Genomic DNA, 21,837 nt, shown 5'->3' with positions numbered 1-21,837 from the left:
GGTCAACAAGCCAACATGGCTACCATCCCTGTGGATTTCTTTCTATGTATTTCTGTTTGGAGGTTAAAGAATTTGGCTCAGGGATGTCTAAATGGTGGCAACCTCCTGCCCTCAGACAGAAGAGATGCGTGAACTACTATGGCATAAAAAGACCAAGAAACCATCATGCTCTTTTCCTTGTCTACCACTTTGTCTCCTTACTTTTCTTCCTACTAGAATTTGACTGTTGGAGTACCCTGTATAAAGTTTGTCACTTTATTCAGACTTTCAGGGTGAGGGTGAGTGCATATGAGTATCTATCCCTACTCTTGATTTGGGGTGAAGTCCAAAACTGGATGGCACCTGTTTTCTAGATCTGGATGGGCTGCAATCCAAGTTGATGGAAATGTCATGAACAGCTGATCCTGAAGCAAGGACTGTCAAAACACTCATGTTTATAACCTTAAGCCCATTTTTAGCACCAAACAAATAATAACATTCTGATATACAGAGTAACAGAAAACCTCCTGTTTTCTTTCTGTTGCTTTGTCTTGAAACTTTGTTGCAAACCATATCAAATACTGCTGCTTTCAGATTCCAAATATATGTTCTGGTACAGTCATAAAATCAAGCCTTGACTCTGAACCTGCCCTACACCTGAATCCATATCTGATGACTGCCTCTTGAGGCTATCTTTAAAGAACAAAAATGGTATGAGGTGGGATATGAAAAAGATACAAGCTTACTCTAAATTAACCTAAAGATACAAGCTTGTTCTAAATTAACTAAATATTCTGAAATAAGTTAAAACCAAAACCTTCTAAGGATACATACATATTTTATGAGTCTTCTGTATGGCAAGATTTTTGTAAGTCTTGCCATAAGGTATGGATCAGCCAGGTAGAGAAACATATAAGGTTTTAATGCTGTGCCCAGCCCTAAATAATTTCAACACAACTTTGTCCTGTATTAGAACCTGTGCTCTCTCATGCTAAATATTTCCTCAGTTTCTGTACATGGCCTCACGGAAAAGTATAGGAGATGCAATGGTGGTGAAGATTTTATAAAAGAGTTGCTATCCTGTCTGATTTTTATAGGCAGTATCTTTGGATACTGGGTCGGTGGGCTATCTTTGGTAACAAAGTTCCTTCTAGCTTTTAATCAGGTTTTAAGCTGAGGGTTTGGCTAAATTTATGGGGCAGAGTATTTTATTGATAGAAGAGCTTGCCAGACCTCTTTGGCAATGCTCTCTTTTCACTTAAAGACCTTGGTGTAAATCTTTTTAATGGTTCAGCTACAAAAAATTTCAAAGAATCTTTCCCCACTTCTTACCATTGCACTATCATCTGTGTAAATCATCTTGCTTACTCATTCTCTTAGCTACTTTAGATTGTTAGTCTTAATGACAGGATTGCAGTGAAAGTGGGAAAAAAAGTATTTTAAACTGTCATTAGTCCATAAAACTTTGATCATTTATAGTAAGTGGGAATTCATCTTGGACTTTTAAGAGAAGGGTGAGGTCAGTCAGACCATCCCTACTCAGTTGTGTACCCATGTGATAAAGCACACCTCAAGGGAAAAACAGAAGGTGGAAATGGAAGTATTAAATGTTCTAAGACTTGGATACAGCTAGTCTTTAAGTTATAAAATATGATGCAGTAAGTACCGAGGGCTTTTTCCATGAACCTTTCCTGTACTTTACTTTAGTGTTGCATATTTTAGAATAAGAGTTTTTTTAGTGGCACAAAGTTTGATTGCAGCAAATAATTTCAGAATTATCATTCCCATTATTCAGCAGTTTCTGAAATGTAAATGCCATGATTATTGTAGTACTGAAAAAGGACTTTTTGCTGTATATTCTGTATTTGCATTCATTTTTAATAACTGTGACAATGTGTGGGAAACTCTTCCAGGGTAAATGTGGGTCCAGCACAGAAATCTTACTATATGATTAGCATCTTCCTAGTTAAATCTTTAAAAAAGCTTTTAGTGAGATGGAAAGTCTTCTTTGGGACCTTGTGCTATATTAATACGAACTTCAACCAAAGCCTCTATGTTTGCCAAGATTCATTGGTATTGATAAACTGGAATGAATGACCAGACCTTAAATATTCCAAAAACAGGCTTTTGCTGTAATTTTGAAGATATATCGTTTGACAGATTAAGAGTCAGCCACTTGAATTGCCAATACTTTATGTATGAATTCTCTTCAAACTTTAAGATGAATTTTGGATTACCTGAAAACATAAGTACTGCTGAAGTGTGCAGGACTCATTCAAAACAATTAAATTAAAAAACTTTGCAGAGTTCAAAGCACTGCATAAGTATATAGGAACTTGTCTCTTAAAACAGACAGAGATGTATTGTGATCATTAATGAATATAAGTTGGTTTATGCACATCAGTATTGGGCTAGTAGAATGTGTGTTTCCTGGTGGGTTGTTGTTTTTTTTTCACACATGTATTTTATAGCACATCTGAAGATTCATTCCTGCCATTCTGTCAAGCATCATTACAGTTCACTCAGTGACTTCCCCCCCGCTCTTTCCAAAGTTACGCAAAACCCATTTAGACTCTATTTTTATTGTGCTTAGTTTCAATAGAAAGAGGTAATTGTGGCAATAATTTGATGAAAATCTGATTATCCCTTTTAAATGAGTAGAATATAAAAAATACACTATTATGCCTGCTACATAGAATAGTCAGGCTGATCTTGGAATACTCTTGCGCTATGTGTAGTGGGTGTATTTGTGAAGCGGTGCAGTTTGCTACTTTGTTGTTCTGAACTCATGCTTTTGTTTTGCTGTTCCTCTTACATAAAAATCAACAAGCTTTAACAGGAGTAACCATCTATGCAAATGGAACAAAATAGCATATGGACTACCTTCCTTAAACATGCATACATCTTTTGGGCAAATGCAGAAATGGTTTTGAGCAGAAACTGTACGTGGTATGTACTATGCTGAAGAGGTTTGCCATGTTTTTTTTCCCTGGTAATTTATATAAACTCAGGTTGCATAAAAGAAAAGGTAAACCCTGGGTAAATATCTTGATTGAATTTCAACCTGGATTATGAATAATGATTTTGAAGTCTTAGAACTCAGCTTACAATATATGCATTTCAAAAGGGCTTGTTCCTGGCTTACTTTATTTAGCATCCTTGTGGATAGTTTTTTATTATTGATTTCTGTTGTTGTGTTTTCCTACAAGATTTACTAGATGTACTGGAGGTGTCCTTTGTACAATTTCATTTTCTTTTATTGGTTCCCTTAGGACATCATTATCCTTTGAATAAGCACAGAAAACTGTGTTCTCCTCCTGTTTGGATTTCTTCCATACTCTTTATTTCTATTTGAACAACAAGATTGGTCAGGGAATTCAGAATTAAGACTCCATTTCGCATTCTTTTCCTTGCCTAACTGTGTTGCAACTAATATTGTCCTCAGGGTATTTAATAAAATGAGGCAGGAATGCATCCTGACAAAACAGTAGGGCCATGTGTAAGGGGCTGGAATGCACAAGATCACCAATTATGTGAAAACATTCTTAAAACTCAGAAGAGCTGATATGAAAAAGTTTGCAGTCAGAATTACTCTATGAGGAGGAAGTATATGTGAGAATTAGAATATGATATCCACGAAGTAGGAGAAAACTCTTTTGAAGTTTCTTCTTCATGCAGATCTCTTCTTTTCTGCCCCTGTCTATCTTTCTATATAGTCTGGCTCCTACTTTCCATTTATTAAGAAAACCCCTTTAAAACAAAGTTATAATCCAGTTGTGCAAGCAATTTTGCTTCAGTTATGGCAAAGAGAAAAAAAGAAAGTCTTCTCTCAGCTTGTTTATCCCAAAGGGATGGATGGTTTCTGCTATGGTTTCAGGAAAAAGAGATATTTAAATGGCACATTTTCTACTGACCCTAAGATTTCAAGGAATTAAAAAAAAAGAAAAAAAATGAGAGCACAAAAATCTTTAAATTAAAAAGCTGAGCAAGAGAGTTTTTCATCCTCACTTTATTTGTTCTCTAAAGCTTTGACTGCTGGAAAGAGAAAAAAAAAATATCCAAACTTCAGCTGGAGTAGGAATGAAAGAGAAAAGTGTCAGGCCTTTCAAAAAAAACCCCAAAAGCAAGCTGAAAGGCATCCTCTTAGTGCAGGATGTAAGGGATAAGTTCTGCCTTAATTGCAAGGATGCAAAAACTCAGAAAACTGCAGAGCTGCTTGAAGTTGATGCATCACATAAAAGCAGAGTCAGACTGTGCTGTCACAAAGGGTCTTTTCTTTGGTTTTCATTTTATTGTTTTTTAATGTAAACCAGATTTACTTAGATTTAATTGTATGCTGCTAGTCCTGGTTTAAGCCATGAACTCTTCACTCTACTAGAAGCACCACAGAAAGATTTAAGTGAGAAGCACTTTTAGTGAAACTATTCCTGTTCCTCTACTTTGGTCTCATGTCAAACCCTTAATGTTTATTGCTTTATTATGCATTTGTGTTTGAATGAGCAGCTTAGTGAGGCTCCATCTGCTCAGTTCTGGTAGAGTCCAGGAGGATGTGAAGGATTCGGTTACAGTGTTTGAAGAGTAGTAGATAACTCCAGTACCGTGGCCAATGCTCCCTTCCCTCACTTCATAGCTCTGCAGATTAACTGGCATTAATGCAAGCATTCACAGCTGCACATGGAATATTACAGAAAACATGATGGCTCCGTGTTTGCCTTGCATATGCTCATTTGCCTACAAATAGGTGTATAGTCTTGTTCTGGTTTTCTTTTTTTTTTTACTTTTCTATTTTCTCTCTTGAGAAAGTGTACAGGCATGGCAAAAGCTATTTTGGTCAGTGTACGGGACCATTATTTTTGTTTCCATTTATTTGCATTAAATAAAATCCTTCAAAGTATGCTCTAAAGACTTACATACTATTGCAGTCAGACTAATGAATCTGTAGTTCCCAAGTTATTCCATCCAACCTTTTAAAACATACACAGTGTATTTTCTCTTTTTAAGCCTGAATTTCTTAGATTTATTGGACAAATCATGCTATCAGACTTTCTTTGTTAATGGTAACTATTGGGCATATTCAATTTGAGAACATCAAGCTTTACTTTTACTTCAGATTCAGTAACATCCGTTCCTCAACCTCATTGCAGTTAGCTGTCTCATCTCTACGGAAAGCTTGAGAGTAGTCATCTCAGTGAGTATTCACAAAGACTAACTTGGGTGTCTCAGTCTAGAAGCCTGAACTGGGAACATAGCTGTCCTATATGATTTAGAGGCAGGAACTAACAGACAATCTAAATATAATTTTTAGAATTTTTAGTCACAGGAATATTAGCTTTAATTTATGCCTGACCACAGTTTATTGCATCCCTGATGCTTATTTCCCTGTTCCCTTACATGTTGCTGAAGAACACTTCTGTTCTAAATTTGGCTGCAGATTCTCATTCTGTGTGGTTTTTGATAGCTTTCACCTTTTTCTCTTGGAGCTTGAGATCACATTTGATCCTGAAAAGGAAGAAGCTTTCTTTGCTGAATGGTCTTTTTTTGTTTTTATTCCCTGTAGCCTCTGCATATTTATAACACCATTCTGGGGTCATTTTAGCTCAGTGTGAAACTCTTTTTTACCAGCTTTTAATCTTTACTTGAAACACAAGTGCCAAGTATATTTTTAATTTAAGAACCTTCTAAACCTAGAAGATGTTTTTGGCCCAGTAATAGCTAGTATTTTCAAAGGGTTAAGCTGCATGGAAAATGTGACAAGATGTACTTATAAAATTAGTGATGAATCCAGCCTGTATAAATTCATTTTTTTGATGTGCATCATGCAATTTTAAATCAGTCTTCTATGTTGGCAACTATGACTGGCATAGATGACAGGCAGCTGCTGAGTCCAGATCTTGTTTGTGATTCTGCAACCTTTACAGAAATGTCATGGCTGGGTATGGTGTTTGGTTATATTAACACTGATGTTAAATTTCAAAGAACCCTTCTTCCACTGAAAGGAGTCATGAAGAATATCTCAAAATAAAGTTGGTTCTACCACTTTGGACCAGATCCAGACAAAACTGGTGCTGTGATATCTGCCTGAGTCTTCACCCAGTCTGAAACATTTACTCAGTGTTGTGACCTGCATTACACAAACCCTGCAGTATCGGGGTGTCCTGGTTGCCACCAACCAACGATCCTCTACGTGCTACTCTTCTTCTGTCAGTTTAATTCAGTTCTTCCTCGGTAAGGAAGAACAGAGTCCTCTTTCTTCCCTCTGTGCTCCTGAAGGAGAGAGCCATCAGGTTGGCCATTAGCCAGGAATCATTGCCCTTGTACAGTCAGTCTGTAGGCTTGGTCATAAGGCGTTGGAGGTATGGGAGTGCTGGCTTTAAGGGAGAAATAAGAATTCAAGCAACAGATACCTGCTTTCATCCTGTGGCTGACTTGGCTTTGTCTGATAACATAAGGAGAGCCAGCAAAGTGTAGTTCTGCAGCATGCTGGGACACAATCTAATTTTGGATGGATTCTGTGTACTGCTGCAGGGAGCTACTGAATTATTGTGCTATCGCTAGTTACATTATTTTGCTTGAGAATGTGCTCAGATTCTGTTTAAACAATAATTACATTTCATTTGTAGGGGATGACTGAATGTGTGGAAAGACAGTTAAAATAATCAAGGACACAATTATTCACAAAATCAATAGAAATTCTAATAATCTACCACTTAATTTCTTTCATAAATCTGCTGGGTTGTTCATATTTCATATTTTTCTCATGTACAGATCAATTCAATTTTAGGTAATTAAATACACTTTTTAACTTATTGGCCTTCGAAGGCTACTGTACATCACCAATTTATATGAACTACACTTGTACAGTCTATTTTTAACTTTCCATACTTGAACAAAGTGGTTGGCTATTGACCTTTGCAGGGTCACACCTGTGTATATTACTGAGTAATAGCCAATTTGTTGTTCTCATCTGTTATGTGCTCTCTACACATTTGATCGGACCTACAACTAAGTTAATTTTATTTAAAGATACAGAATTATTCTTGCTGAAAGATTAGGGAGGTTTGTGTTAAGAAATCAGAAATTTTTGCTATGACTCACAAGTGCTTGACAATCTTTAGAGGAAGTATCACTAGTTTAATCTTTTGGGACTTTCTTAACAGTAACTTTATTTCAGAATTGTAACACCTCCATATATATGAAAATCTAAACCAAAGAAGCTCTTAATTTAAAAATATTAAACCTCCATAGTTTCACTGCAGTAGAACAGATTAAAATTTATCTTTATGCACGTGCTAATGGCACCTAATTACCAGATACCTGCTGATATTGTCTTCATTCACTGAAAGTGAATGTCTAAATGGATTATATAATATATAAATATTTTCAGGTCATCTACTCATCTATGAATTAATTTCTTTCCGCAGGTCTACTTGCCAGATGGAAACAGGCACAAAAATAAAAGTATATAATGTGATTTCTGCATTTTAATTATATATCCAATTATAGAATGCAGACTTACACAAAGATGAACATATACAAATATATGTACATTTTTTTAATGAGTTATTAAGCACCAACTTATTTAATGAAATGTTGGGGTATGAAGATGAGCAGAATGCGTAGTCCAACTAAGGCAATAGACTGTAGCACTGCTGTTACTGTCAGTCACAAGTTTAAAATACTCCTGATCACAAGCCTTTCTGTCAGCAATCTTGAATTAAATTCCACAAAGTTCCTAATTAACACATGTACGGTAACCTCATGAAATTGGAGGTTTATTACTGTACAAGGGACTTGCTAAATCTTAAGTATTAACTTCAGTTAGAGATTAACACCTAAAGTAATAGCTGCAAGTTAGTGTCCACATTATTATTATTCACATTATATTGCATGCATTAAAACTATTTATTTTGTCAGTATAAAAAACAAAACAAACAAAACAAGCCCCAACAAAACTGGGTACTTTTTTTTTTTTTTTTTTTTTGCTAGATTGCTAACAATTATCCAAGAGCCATTTGCAGAGGGCTCAGGCACCTCAGAATATTGAATGCTTCAATTTCCTCTGTGTTACTACATCACAGTGCTCAAGGCCACTTCAGTGCCTATTTGTCATGCTTGTAAGCACCTGAAATCTGATTTTTCTTACTCACCATGCAGCATATGTGAACACCAATATAGAAAGATCCATGATGGGATTCTAAAGTTTAGCGAACACAACACTTAATCAGTGCCATGAAATTTGTTTTAGCTATACTTTCATACACAATCAGAACAAGAGGTACTATTTTAATTTTCCAAGGTGACACAGAGTTATTAGAAACTGAAACCTGTCCTTAAATGTTGAGGCAAACTGAGCTGTAGGCTTCATTTTTGCCTGAAATGGGAACATAATGGAGTACCAATTCTGAAAAAAATGGGGACTTGGACATTATCTGATATAATATTCCAATTCTGCTTAGCAGATTGACTTGTCAGGGATTCACAAGAAAGCTCAAACCATGTACCATATGTGATCAAGTAGCCACACAGAAGGGTTTTTTGTTATTTTTTCCCCCAGTTGGCACTGAGCTCTCCCTTTTTCTTCTAGGCCTGTATGTTGCTTGGCTGCTCTGCTGACATTTGATTGTAGAACAGCAGTTATGCATTTGGGGACCCTCTCAGTGGAGATTGCAGAATATGCTGGTTTGAGCTAAGTTACTGAAACGTGTATTTCAATTCTATGTCTTTGGTCTCTAAAAAGAAACAAACAAACAAACTCAGCAGAGCATCTTGTTTCCTGACTCCTCTCTGTGACCTGGCTGCATGGCTTGTCCTGTTCATCAGGGATGGACTATACCTCTTTCAGTATCTTTATGGAAGTAAGCTGCTAGCAACCACGTAGAGGTCATACATTCTGTTCATCACTTCTCAGCTGATGTTCACCCCTGTAAATTATTCTGCATTAGTTTGATCATTTTCTCAATTTGGAATACACAAAGATGGTCTCGTCTTCCTGCTCATTTCAACACTTGTCAATTTTAGCACTGTTCAGGTAATACCTGGTCTAGAAGTACATACACAGAAGCATGTTAGGATGTATGTAGATGTTAAATGTTTGTATGCATTGTCATTTTTAATCGGCATCTGCATACTGGCAGTTTTTTTTCCATAAAACCTTAATTTCATTTTCAAAGACCCAAGTCTTGTTGAAATTCAAATGAATTTGGATATTGACAGGTAACTTCCAGCAATTCCTGACTGTACAGTTTTAGAAGCTGTTGCCCCAACTGTATGTCTTTTTCTGTGACAGAGTGAGTGGCTAGCAGAGTTGGCAAAAATAACCAGATCTTTAACCACCACAACTAGCAGCCTAATGTGTCCTTTGAAACTGCTATTGATCTAGTTTAAGTAATTTTATCAGTCCAGGAACAGTGGTACCTCCAAGATTTAATCTGTTTCTGCTGGTATAGACACTAACTTTCAGCAGATGGAGATGGTGGGCAACAAATTCCAAATCACTGGTGCAGGACTTGCCCAACCTTGTCTTTTAACAGCCTTCATTTTCTGCATTACTTAAGACTCTTAAGCTTTCTTTTTCCTTTTTTTTTTTTTTTTTTTTATTTTTTATTTTTGGCATCTGTTAAACTACTTATGAAAGAGAACCAGATCTGGAGGGTAATGGAGTGAAATTATTAGCCTTTTAGAATGAGATGATAATTAAGCCAACATGAGAAGATCACTAACTATAAATAATGCCAGTGAAAAGAAGTTCGCTAATTCTTATTTACATTATGGCTACTTTTGGACCCCTTTATTCTCTTTGAGGCCATAAGATCTTTAAAGTCCATAATGGAAATGAGAATGGGCCTTTTAAATAGTTTTAATTAAACAGTTTAATGAGCTTAATTAAAACATTTCAAGAGCGGTGGTGTTTTTCTAACAGTAGTGATTTGTTAAGTCACTTTTCCTATGTATTTCCCATCCTGGGGAAAGCTGGGCCACGTGAGTATAGGCGAACACACCAAGATGGCAGTGAGAAATAGTTTCTGCATAGAAGAGGATCTGCTGATTTGTAATGTTAATGACAGCTGAAATATGCCAATCAATGGATTGTCTCATGTAATGAAGTACACTGCAATGTTACGGCATTTGCTGGAATGTAAAGGCACACCATAACATGCATTTTATTTCTGCTTCATCTCATTACAGATGCTAAAATAAGCAGTAACATGTTTTATGTAGCAGAAAAGTAGTCTTTGATTTTTACCCTGACTCTAGCTGGATTCAGCTGTATTTTGTGCAGTGCAGGACTGTTGTGGATTGCTTTTAGTGGCTGTTTCTCTTTGGGTCTGCCTTGCTGGCCACTGCTGGTGCTTCAGTGGTCCTGACCTACACTTGGTTAGTCCAGGGTTGGTGCTTTGCACCTAGCTGGTATAGATACTGAACATTCCAGAGACTGCCTCTTACATCAGCCAGAAACTCTCACTTATGCTGTTATCTTTCACAGCACCTGTTATTAAAGCCTGTCTTTTCCACTCAGATTTTCTTTGAGCAGTATGGCAAATAAAAATCGGTTGCAGTGGTAATGAAACAGCACACAGTAGGACCTTACTACCCTGCAGCCTGTCTCCTTTTTCCCATGTATATATCTTGAATCAGTTTGTTATACCTCTTATCATGATGCTAAAATTTCTGTCATGCATTTCTGATATGCTGATTACTGTGTATGCATGTATTTAGCATATACTCAGGCTCCAATCACTAGCAGCATCACGTGTTCTTTAAATGTAACCCTTGAAAATTTCAGGGTCTCGTAACTTCCTTTTATACTCCTGCAGTTGTCTTTGGTAGACCTTTATTAGTTAATAAGATACAGATATCCTGTGTCACTGTTACCTAGTTTGGCATTCACAATCTCAAGTCACTCTCCATTGTTTCATTTGCACTGACACAGTAGTTAAGACTATGTATTTCTCTACACATAGTATTCTTTTAAGTTACAATTTTAAACACATTTTCCACCCAGCCAGACATTTCAGATAGAACTTGGGGAAGTTCTAGTAATCATAGAAAATAGTGCCGAAAGGGATCTTGATGAAATATGCATCCTGTGTGAGGTTTACTTTTCTGGCAAAGGCTTGTCATGTTTGTGATATGCGACACCTCAAAAATAATTTTCTGCCTGTCATTCTCCATCATTTGCTTGTACAGTGGATTATTCTTATCCATGTGTAGTACTACATACATTTCTATATTGAAATGCATCTTTTAAAGAACATTTCTCCTTTTATTTCTCTTTCTGAGTTAATCCCTAATTCTAATCCTACCCTCCAAAGCTATCACCTCTAAATTTAAATCTTAACCCATCACCCAAACAAATCATTAAAACCTTCTTACTAATTCAGGCCCAGAATAGATCTGAGAGGTCCTTCTGATAGAAATAGACCCCTGCCTCTGACTGTTTCAATTTTTGGAAATCCCTTTTAAGGCATGATCAGTTCCTCCTTTCTCCAGGAATCTTTTTTTTGCTCTCCTATTGATCTGCACACCTGGATGCCCCTCATTTTCATCTGGAATAATAGATCCTGGCACTGCCCAGAAGTACAGATTTTTCCCGTGAAGTACTTCCATTTTTTCAAGTTTTTCTTACTATTCTGTTCTACAGTCTTCCTTTCCAGGGAACCATAAGCTCATAATTTCATAGAATCATAGGAAAAATTAGATTGAAAAGGACCTCTTGAGTTATTCAATACATCTTCCATTTTCAAATGGGGCCTTACCCTGTGAAGTTCTGAAATTCTCCAAGGAGGAGACTTCCACAGCCTCCCTGGAACCTGTTCCAGTGCTTAACCATGCTTGTAGTAAGAAGCATTTTTCCTGAAGTAAAAAAAAAAAAAAAAAAAAAAGTTATTGCAACTTGTGATTATTGCCGCTTGTCCTTTCATTGTATGCCTCTTATAAAAGTCTGGCTCTGCCTTCCCATTTAACTGTTGCAAGACTGCTGTTAGATTTCCACCTAGCTTGTTTTCTCATCTCCATTTTAACCACCCCTCTTCCCGTAGCCTGTCCTAGGTGTCATGTGTCCCAGCCCTCTTACTATCTTAGCGTCTCTCTGCAGTGATTATTGTTGCTAGTCACATCTTACCTTTGATTCTAATCTAAAGGATTAATTTGATTGAGAATATAAAGCGAGATGATCCTCCCACCCCTTATTTCTTACTGTTTGGTAAAGATGTTATCCTTCTCTCATCCTGCATTTTTTCTCCTGATATAGGGTTGGTATTTCAGATAACAATGAGCTCTGAGAGTTTCTGTTTTCTCTACTTATTTGTTTGGAGACTTCATTACATTTTGCTGCTTTTCATACCAAAGACGTTATTTCCCGAGGAAAACTTAGCTTCAAGACACCCTTTCAGGATAGAGCACAGCTGTCTGATTGTATCTGGGCCTGACAGATGCCCACCCTTTCTGCCAAGCTCAACACTCTTCTTGAAAGAATTACTTTTTTCTGTAATCTTTGGATTTAAAAATGATCTGCATACATATGCTTGGAAAGTAGAGTTTATTTTAATAATGTGAAGAAAAGACAATCAGATGTTACAGAGAGATGCTGTAACAAGTAGAATTACTTTTATCACTTACTTATTTCATCGCCCATTTCAGTGTAATTGTCTTATTTATATTGGCTTCTCCTTTGGAAGAACCCATAGCAATTTCCAAATGTTTAATTAAAACCTCACAATGCTACTGTCATGTGAACGTAGTAAATGAATGAGAGAAGATAAGGCCTTTCTAAAGCAACTGGTATCTTAAGCGTTCTGTTACATGAACATTTTATCTAGTGCCAAAACAGGGGATACTTTCTTCGGTGCATCATAGTTCACTTGTTTCAGGATGTCAAATCCTTGCAAGACCTAGATTTCTTTGTTTGTTTGTTTGTTTTGTTATTGTTGTTGGGTTTTTAACATAAATTATTTGCCTCATCTGGCTTCAGAGAGGGTCCACAAAAAGCTCCAGTGACCCAATGACACAACTGAGGGGTCAGGACAGAGAAGCTGGAGGAAGGACTGCCCTAAATTGGGCTTCTGCTGGGGAAAATGCATGCATGCATCCATCCTGATTTTCAGTTAGACATAATTTAGGTACCTAATCGTAGCACAGCAATTCAGGAGGACCTTTCCTAGTTGCCTAAATTATGATAAATATCTAAATATTCATTAAAACAACAACAAAAACCCCTTTAGTTGCCCAGCTCATGCCCAGTTGCACCATAGTTCTTGCAGATCTGAGATACCTACCTCTCACCAGAGGCTGCTTGGGAGTCGCAAAATAAGACACCAAATACGCCTCATAGGCACTCCTGCCAGGGGAATGAGGGAAGGTTACAATGACTAGGGCATTGGACCTGTACTTGAACTGGTATTTCTCTTGGCACCACAGAGAATATCCTCCTTGGTGGGCTACTGGTTATTGTTCTTTATCAATGCCCTCTCTTTCTTCTTCCTCTCCTGGGGAAGCCTGTATTCATTACTGTACAACTTCAAAAGTGGGATGAATCTTCAAGGTTTCTGAAACTCTGTATTATGTTGTAATAGCTAGAGGATTTAATGTGAAATAAGACACTGGGCTGCCTGGCTATGTATGTACATCCAAATTTTGAAAAAGTTTTTGAAGAAATGTGTTCAGAGCAGCCAGTTCAGTCCTTCTCCCTATTAAGTAATGGTTTTCTTCCTTAGCTTTCACAAAACTCTATGGTATTTTTTATCCTAGTAATAATTTTCTTTTCCTCCCCCACAATCCTCATGTTGATTCTTTAGAAACACTTTTCTTCAAGCTTCAAAGGATTCCTGGTATAACATATCCCCCAGATCTTTTGCCTTGGCAGCATGCTGTCTATTTTACCTAATTTTATATAAACTCTTTCTCTTAGCCTTGTATTAGCCACTAGCTCTTACTATCAATCAAGATGTCACTACTCTCTTTTGAAACGTGGTATTTAGACAGCCGTTTTAGGTTTTGTAGTTTTTTGTGAGATTCTTTCAACATAATGTCTAGTGTCTCACAGTGCAACAGGTCAAAACATAGAAAACAGCTTTTTTTGTGGAAGTTGAAAGTGTATTTTGAAAGAATCTAGTAACCAATGGCATCAAAGAGTTTTGTGTCTCAGATTTGCAGTGGACTCTTAATTTATGGTTAACTTCTTATGGCTTCTGTGAAATGGCTCATACAGTCTCATATGGGGTTTATGTAAGCGGGGAGTATGTGACAACGTAAGATTAAGTACAACGATTAAAGATTTATTATTTACTATTTGCTTTTCAGGAAGGGCCACAGAATTTTGTGGCAGTGTTAGTGGGAATCATTTTGATGACTAGAAGGTTTTTCCAAAGGGTGAATTTGGCAGAGTTTTAATGTAGTCACTTCACTGAGAAGCTTTTCTTCTTGCAGTGATGTCCTATTTGCTACCTTAGGTACCATGAATCCTTCTGGTCATAAACAAGTAACACCCAAAGAAATTGCTTATGGGGAAACATGGCACTGACTGCTCATACTATGGGCTCCTTCGCTTATGTACTGGCTTGTTTAGCCTGATGCTGGAAACTGCTGAACTTCCACTGGTAAATCAACCTCTTCCCTTCTTCTCCCTCTGTCCTTCCTCCATCCTTTCCCCTCCCTCCAACTCCCCCTGTGTTGGGCCCTTACAATGCTGTGCAGGCCCTGAGCAGAGGAACCCCCTTGTTCATTTTTCCAAGCTTTCTACCCACTCTCCTTCTCTACTGCTAATGCACACCAAGCAGCCTAGGGGAGACGCACAGCTTGCAGATCAAACCCTACATTTCATGAAAGCACCTAGGACACATCTGTAGTGCCGGCTTAGAAATCTGAAGCTCAATGCATCGAGCTTTGGTAGTGGGAGTAGAGGCAGGAGAGATAAGTGGCTTGCATGTTGGCTGGATAGCTCAACCTTAAAGTATTAGTGTAGACACTTAGCATGACCTTCTCAGTGCTACAGGAACAGAATGCTGCCTCCAAAACATAACTGGTCCATGGTTAATGGTTTAAAAGCTACTGGTCTTATGCAACCATTCTGGCAGCCCTGTAGCATGTATGTACGTACATACATATAGGCTGTATGTACCTACATAACACACTTATATATGCTGTTGAAATCTTGTATAGATAGATTTGAAAAAGGTAAAGAAAAAGATTAAATGCTTGTATCTTAACTGAGATGGCTACAGCAGAGAACTACCACCTTAGTGTTCATAGTTTATTGTTTAGTAACAAAAATACTGTTTAATTTAGCAAATATAAGCACATTTTGCAAACAAATACAGACTTTTGTAAAGAAGCAGATTTTCCAAGAAGGTATTAGAAAGGAAACTTCCATTTTATAGAACAGAACTGAAAATAGTAGCTAACACATGAAAGTACTTTGACTTACATTGCGATTAATTCATAAATAACCAAGAACTATGTTCAAATACTTCTTTAAACTTAACCAGTAAAATCAAACAACATGATTTATTCATTTTGCTTGATGCTGTTTTTATATTGTGATGTAGCAGGCTATGTACAATGATTTATAGAAAGTATTATGCTTGGAATATTTTAACAATCATTTAATAGGATCTAAGATCAAATGGTGTATATCTCACCGTTTCTGCTTTATTCATGCATCATGTAAATTGAATTGCCAAGTGTTTACAGAAAAACAAAGATGGGACTGGCATTAGGCATGCTTCTGTTCATACATACAGAACAGAATGCACTTACAAATATGTCAAAAAACCAATGTCTTCAGCAGAAGAAGTGGGTGCTCAGCACTTTTGGAAAAACTCACATCATTCCAATGCCTGACCATCAAGTAAGGTACTTGCTCTTAGACACCCTCAAAGTTTTGGATTATAAATATATATTTGTGCATGCCATGAACAATGCCTCTCCATGAAATGATTAAAAAAATAGAACTGATAAGACACACAACCTCATACAGTAAAAATTCAATAACATACCTAATGATGAGTGAGCTCTTTATATGTGGAATCTGAGCACTCAATTCATCTGTGTCTCTAGAAATTAAATTCTTTTTCCCCAGGTTTATAGAAAACCCATTACACAGTAACAGCTCAATCCTGTATCTTTTTCTGCTCCTGGGGGTAGAGAAGTTTTACATTATAAATAAACTTCAGCAAAGGTAAGGATCTGTCCCCGCTTGACCCCATTTAAATACATAGTGTTACATATATATAAATGCAGGCTTGCGGTCTGTTCCTCAGAGAAATCACTGTCATAATTGTTTTGGATAGATATTATCTGTCTATACGATGAATATTTGGGCCGCAGTGCTCTGGAGCCTAATTTCTGCCACGATCAATCAGTGTTACTGAAATTCCAGTATTATTTAGTAATTGAAACCCTGAGCATTATACCAAAATCTTAAAGCTCAGTTGAATTCAACAGTTTATCCTGAGTAAAGAGAGAAGAATTTAATGCTACACTGAGCCACATTAAACAGGAGAGATGGCTAAGTCGTAACAGCCGGCTCCTGCTTTTGTCATTGAAAACCATTTTGTATAAATGTTATACAAAACCAGGGAGATAAAATCCCATTTAAAGTGAGAACACCAAATTCCTGTAGGATTGTGCAAATTATTCATAAATTTCAAGTCATGAGCTTTCAGTTAATACTATGGTGCAGAAGTGGACCTCACTTTTTTATACTCATTTCCTTTAATAACTAAGTGTAGAGATATCCTATTAAATCAAAATATGCTGCATTTGCCAAGAACTAAGCTTAAAACTCTTAAAACTGCAACAGTCACAACATTTTGAAAACCTGAAATAATTAATTTTATTGTCTTTCTTACGAACTGCAAAATTCAGAGCATACTCAATGCAAAATTTTCCTAAAATTGATTGAAACTGCTTTTTTTTTCTTTGCCATTTTAGGGTATCATACTGAATGATACAGCTAGATGAATAGATTAGTATTAATTATCTGTAAGGCAGGTCAGAGTCTTTGGTTTAATGTGTACATAAGAATGTAGAGCTCAACTGTAAGATCAGCTTTAATTATAAAGTAAATAACTTTTTAAAAGACAAACTTTTTCAAATTAATTTAAAAAAAAGCCACGAAGACACATCTGTAGAAGTCTATACCCACATGCACATGCCGACTCAATAAAAAAATTAAAAAGCACTTTGTATAAAGCTGTCAAGAGTTCCAGCTTCAGAAATCAATGCCAAAGCAAAACAAAGATCATAACCTGGCAGCAATTTAAAGTTCCTTATTAAAAAAACCCAACATACAAACCTTCTAAAACCAACAAACTCTTCTCAATCCAGGAAAATACAGCCTGTAGCTTTCAGTAAGCGAATAGAGTGACATGATGTGGGATTGCTGGAACTTTGCTTTGGTATTTTTCTTGATTAGGATTTAAAAGAGAAGTTTATTGCAGGTTCTGTAAGCACAACAGATTTTTCCTCATTGCAATAAAGGAAAGGTGGTCAGTGTGTGTTGCGGATGGGAGAAGTAAACTAAAAATGTGAAGTTGCATGAGCAATATACCAAGATCTTGTTCTTGCTAAGTTCTTCATAATAAATGCCAGAATTTGCTTTGCACTTATTTAGGGGAGGAGGAGAAAATTCTATACAGAAAGTAAAGTGAGCAGCGCAGTGCTGCTTCTTCAGTCCTCACATTTGGCTAAAGCAGCAAGGCTGGCCAGGAGAACTGAACAGATGGCATCAGGGCAGAAAAAGAGACAAGTATTCTGAGCGCTTCTCAGAGTGGTACAGTTACCAAGCTTTTCAAGAATACTGAGTGCCTCCCAAAGTAACAAGTTAAGATTAATTAAGGCCTAATTAAATATATTATAACTAACTAGAAAAACCATTGCAAAATTAAACTATCAATATATTTTTTTAAAATCCACCATTACCGGGGTTTAAGATTTTAGCCTGCTGCTTCACTAATGTCCAAAACTGAAAACATAACATGCATAGTTGCTTTTTAGACTTACTTCTAGGAAAAAAAAAGTATACAAGTTAATAAACTGAGGGGAGATAAATGACATCAGTGATGTACAGGCACAGTTTGGCAATGACCTGGGTGACGGGTCAATGTAGAGAGCCCTTGGGAAACCCTCCCTACCCTGTGTTTGCCAGACAGATTTAGGAATATCCCATGCTATTTAAAGGACTGGCACGACTCGCGCCGTTAGTAAGAAAAGAGCATCGCTTACGCAGCACTCCTCCACTTTCCTCTCCTATCCTGGCTACGTCCCGTGTCGATGCGCTGCCGCGCTTATGCGCGCAGCGAATGGCGGTGCTTTCGCTGGAAGCTTCCCCACTTTCTGCGAACACCTTAAAAATAATCTTCCAGCATCGTTCAGACCTCTCGAGCATGTCAGCTGTCGGTATCGGCCCCCCGCCCCAAGAATTAGCGTGCAGCTGGAGGAGTGGGCGGCCGCGCTGCGTGCGGCCCAAGCTGGGCCGAAGGCGTAGAGCACGCTGTGTTCATGACAGCTTCCCCTGACAGGAGACACTGCGTGTTTGGAAGTTCAAGTTTCACCATGTGACACAGGTTTAGGAGAGACCAGGGTCAGGGCTCGGCTGCTTTGGTTTAACGTTTCTCGCCCTAAAATAGCTGCCGCGGCAGGTGCAACTGTCTCGACAGCGTTCGATTTCATTTGCGAAATACCCTGAATAAACCCGTCACAATGCGAAACGAAGCGCCCGGGCTTCAGAAGTAGCTCTTTTAGGACTGCGTTATTTAAGGTAAACCTAGAGCAGGAGCGCGGCGACGTTACCCGCAGCAGCCGTACAGTCCGTGCGAGGTCGGTGGAGATTCTCAGGTGACTCAGTGTCCGCTCAAGGCCGGACCGGACAGCGGTCTCTCTCCTTCTCGGTGCTGTACGAGGGGTAAAGCAGAGGTTAGGCGACACCGAAGGCGCCCCGGAACCCTCGGGTGGGACGATCCCAAACCTCCTCGGCCCAGGCCGATAACCACCCTCCGCCGGACACCACCCCCGTGCCCGAGGCGAGGCGGCCGGGCGCCGGCCCTTACCCGCTGCCGCTGGTCGCTGAGGCAGAAGGTGCAGATGGGCCGCGGGGCCCCGGCGCCGGGCGGCGGGCAGGGCGGCGGGCAGGGCGGCGGGCAGGGCTGGGCAGCGGCCGTTCCCTCGGCCTGCCGCCGCTGCTGCAGCAGCAGCACGTTGGCCAGGTGCGAGATGTAGCTGGCGGCCAGGCGCAGCGTCTCCACCTTGGAGAGCCGGCGGTCGGCCGGCCGGGTGGGGATGAGCCGGCGGAGGGCGCCGAAGGCCGTGTTGACGCTGTGAGTGCGGTCCCGCTCCCGGGCGTTCGCCGCCGCCCGCCGTCCTCCTCCCCCCCCCCCTCCGCCGCCGCCGCCGCCGCCGCCGCCGCCTCCCCGTCGCCGCCGCCGCCCGCCGCCCGCTCCCGCCGCCGCCGCCCCCCCGGCGGCCTTCATGGCGCCTGCCGCCGCCCCGCCGCCGCCCCATGACTTTTATGCGCGGCAGGTGCCGCATCGCCCCTGCTCACGGCGGCGGTGGCGGCGGCGGCGGCGGCCGCCGCGGCCCCGTGTCCCGCCGGCGGCGCGGCGGGTCGTGCTTGGCGCGGTTGCTGCTTTTAGCCGCCGCCGCCGCACCTGTCGCCGCGACCGCGAAGGGGCCCCTGCGCTCGGCCCGGCCCCGGCTCCCGCGGAAATCCCCGTCTGTCCTCCGCCTCCCCGCTGCCGGGGTTTGGGGGGGGGGGATCCAGGCGCAGTTCCCCCGCGGCCGTCAGCGTGGGCGGCCCTCGGTCCCTTGGGTGGGGGCACAAACTTTTCACGGTGCTTGCCAATTCCGCGCTCCCCTGCGCTGTTCCAGCTGTGCGTGTGTGCCCTACGGACGGGTACGGAGCGGGCTCACAGAAAGAAGCGCGGGGGTGGGTTTCATCGCTAGACGTGCATACAAATCCGATTTCATAGAATCATGGAATCATTTAGGTTGGAAAAGACGTTCAAGATCGTTTCTTACCCTGTTCAGAACGCGCGCCTTCCTCAGCCATTTCTTAAAATTAAAAGGTCATCATAAGCACCACTTGATTACACCGCTTTTAGCCATAAAAAATCTGACAGCCTGTCTGCGCTCAGAAACTCGTGAAAGGTCGTGGTGCAGGTCTTCTCAAATGACTCATCTCTACCTGATTAAGCAGCCTTGACTGACCGGCTTTTTTTATGGTCCCAGAAGCTTCTTCATGGTGGTGGTGGTGTCTAAATATTAGTTCTTCTTCCCAAATCAGGGCTGGATTAGCAGAGCCGTATCTCTTTAATCATGGGTGCACACACTTAGGATAGACAGCTGCTTTGACATACTTGGCTGGGAGTCATGCCCTCTCAAAATACATCCAGTACCCGCAGGCAGGGCCACATCTATGCACTACGTTCATCTGCCGGAATGGCAAAGCGCCGGTTTAGGTTTGTTGCACCTTCCCTTTGGGCAGAGGTTGTAGGCAAAAAATGGACAAGCGGCTCTTTCTGTCAGCCGATTGCAACTGTACCATACCGTGGCGTATTAACGAGCAAAACTTCTTTAATGTGATTTTTATTTATACTACTTTGGAGACAGAGGGGAAAAGGTTTTTGATTTCCCATCGGGCGATGTTTTTGAGATTTTTTTGTGATTTCCATAATGAAACATTGATGCAATAACCTTAGCATCAGGTTGAGATTCTTTGATAGCAAAGGCTGCAGAAATATGAGGCTGGATGGGCAGGTGTGTACCGTGCCATTGATCCAAAGGAGTTCCTTTGGGGTGCAGAGCAGAATGTGGCCCTTCATCATCAGATGCTGGGGAAAGCCGTGCTCAAAATCATGCAAGCGATAGTTTTCCCTAGGCTATGTGAATATAACTGTACCCTACTTCCATAGTGTTAAAAGCTCTATCTTCTGTCTGCTTAACCTTTTAAAAAGTAAATGATCTAGAAAGTTCTGAAGTTGAATTTCAATACTTAGAAGTGCTGCTTTTAGTTTCCTGAGAAATCAAGTTCCCAGGTACGCTTGCACTGTCTTCCATGTGGGTTTCTCCCATTTAGTCACATACAGCATTTCCAGAGTGAAATTCTAGCTCAGTTGAAGTCAATGACAAAACTCCCATTGACTTTAATGGAGGCAGGATTTCACCCTTGATATGTTCTGGTAGCTGAGCAGTGAAGATAATTGATTGTTTGTCAGGTTCAGTCATTTGCTTACCAGTGTTTTCCTGTCCTTAGCATTTCAGTTTCTTTTTGTTTTTGTTTTTGTTTATTACTGGAAGTAAAACAAAACCAAAACCAACCCACCTCAACAAAAAGAACCCCAGGACAAAACTACTACTAGTATTATCAGAATCAGAATTGATGGCTTATTGATAAACTAAAAGAATGAGAAAAGGAATAAGCGATACTCAGGAAGAAAATGATGCTGTGTCTGCAGAGAAAAACAAAACGATTTTCACTGACATTACAGCAATAGCTAATTCAGGTGTTAAGGACAAAGGGGCGGCCGAATGATTCTTGTTCTGTTTCCAGGGCAGTTTGAAAAAGTAAAGCAAGAAATGTTTTTTTCCGATAAGGAGACTTGTAAAAAGGCCAAAATTCTGGTGACTTTAATTACTAGGTTATTGATTGGGATAACATTTATGCAAGTGCTAGGGGGAGCGTATTCCTCAAGGAAGGTGCAGTAACACAGGATTGCTGTTATTTTACAATTTGCTGAATTGCTAATAACAAGCAAGAATGGGGCTGCACGAATATAAAGCAGAAGAGTGGGCAGTGTTTTATGTGTAGCGATAAGGTTTTGCCTGAAATTTGCCTTCGTGCTACACGGAGAAAGATATCTGATA

At 39.8% G+C, this 21,837-nt stretch overlaps 1 protein-coding gene and 1 long non-coding RNA gene across 5 annotated transcripts in view; one reads left to right on the top strand and one right to left on the bottom strand.

Moving 5' to 3' along the window:
• Window positions 1-2,161: 2,161 nt before the first annotated feature.
• On the bottom strand, window positions 2,162-19,612 carry LOC138685034 (basic helix-loop-helix transcription factor scleraxis-like). Of its 4 annotated transcripts, XR_011324269.1 has the most exons (5): window positions 19,026-19,612; window positions 18,769-18,869; window positions 11,736-11,832; window positions 8,127-8,173; window positions 2,177-4,014 (listed from the first exon to the last, which is right to left on the bottom strand). XR_011324269.1 is itself a non-coding variant. In XM_069780775.1 (2 exons), the coding sequence occupies exons 1-2, from the start codon at window positions 19,443-19,445 to the stop codon at window positions 18,819-18,821; spliced, it is 471 nt and encodes a 156-aa protein (XP_069636876.1). In that variant the 5' UTR covers window positions 19,446-19,612; the 3' UTR covers window positions 15,213-18,818. The 4 variants fall into 4 exon arrangements, 1 of the variants encoding a protein (XP_069636876.1); XR_011324267.1 differs by having other exon boundaries at window positions 2,162-8,173; XR_011324268.1 differs by lacking the exon at window positions 8,127-8,173 and having other exon boundaries at window positions 2,173-5,478.
• The window catches only part of LOC138685036 (uncharacterized), a 151,425-nt gene continuing 148,356 nt past the window's right edge, over window positions 18,769-21,837 (top strand). The window contains exon 1 of the long non-coding RNA XR_011324271.1: window positions 18,769-18,891. This is a non-coding gene — a long non-coding RNA (uncharacterized lncRNA). The remainder of the gene's footprint in view (window positions 18,892-21,837) is intronic.

This window comes from Haliaeetus albicilla, chromosome 4 (assembly GCF_947461875.1).
Source record: "Haliaeetus albicilla chromosome 4, bHalAlb1.1, whole genome shotgun sequence".
NCBI classification, from domain to species: domain Eukaryota; kingdom Metazoa; phylum Chordata; class Aves; order Accipitriformes; family Accipitridae; genus Haliaeetus; species Haliaeetus albicilla.
This window is presented reverse-complemented; position numbering and strand designations above follow the sequence as displayed.

Coding starts and splice junctions, on each gene's coding strand:
- LOC138685034 (XM_069780775.1), bottom strand. CDS start 19,445: ATGAAGGCCGCCGGGGGGGCGGCGGCGGCGGGAGCGGGCGGCGGGCGG. Junction 18,870..19,025: donor TCAGCGACCAGCGGCAGCGG/GTAAGGGCCGGC, acceptor CCCCTCGTACAG/CACCGAGAAGGAGAGAGACC.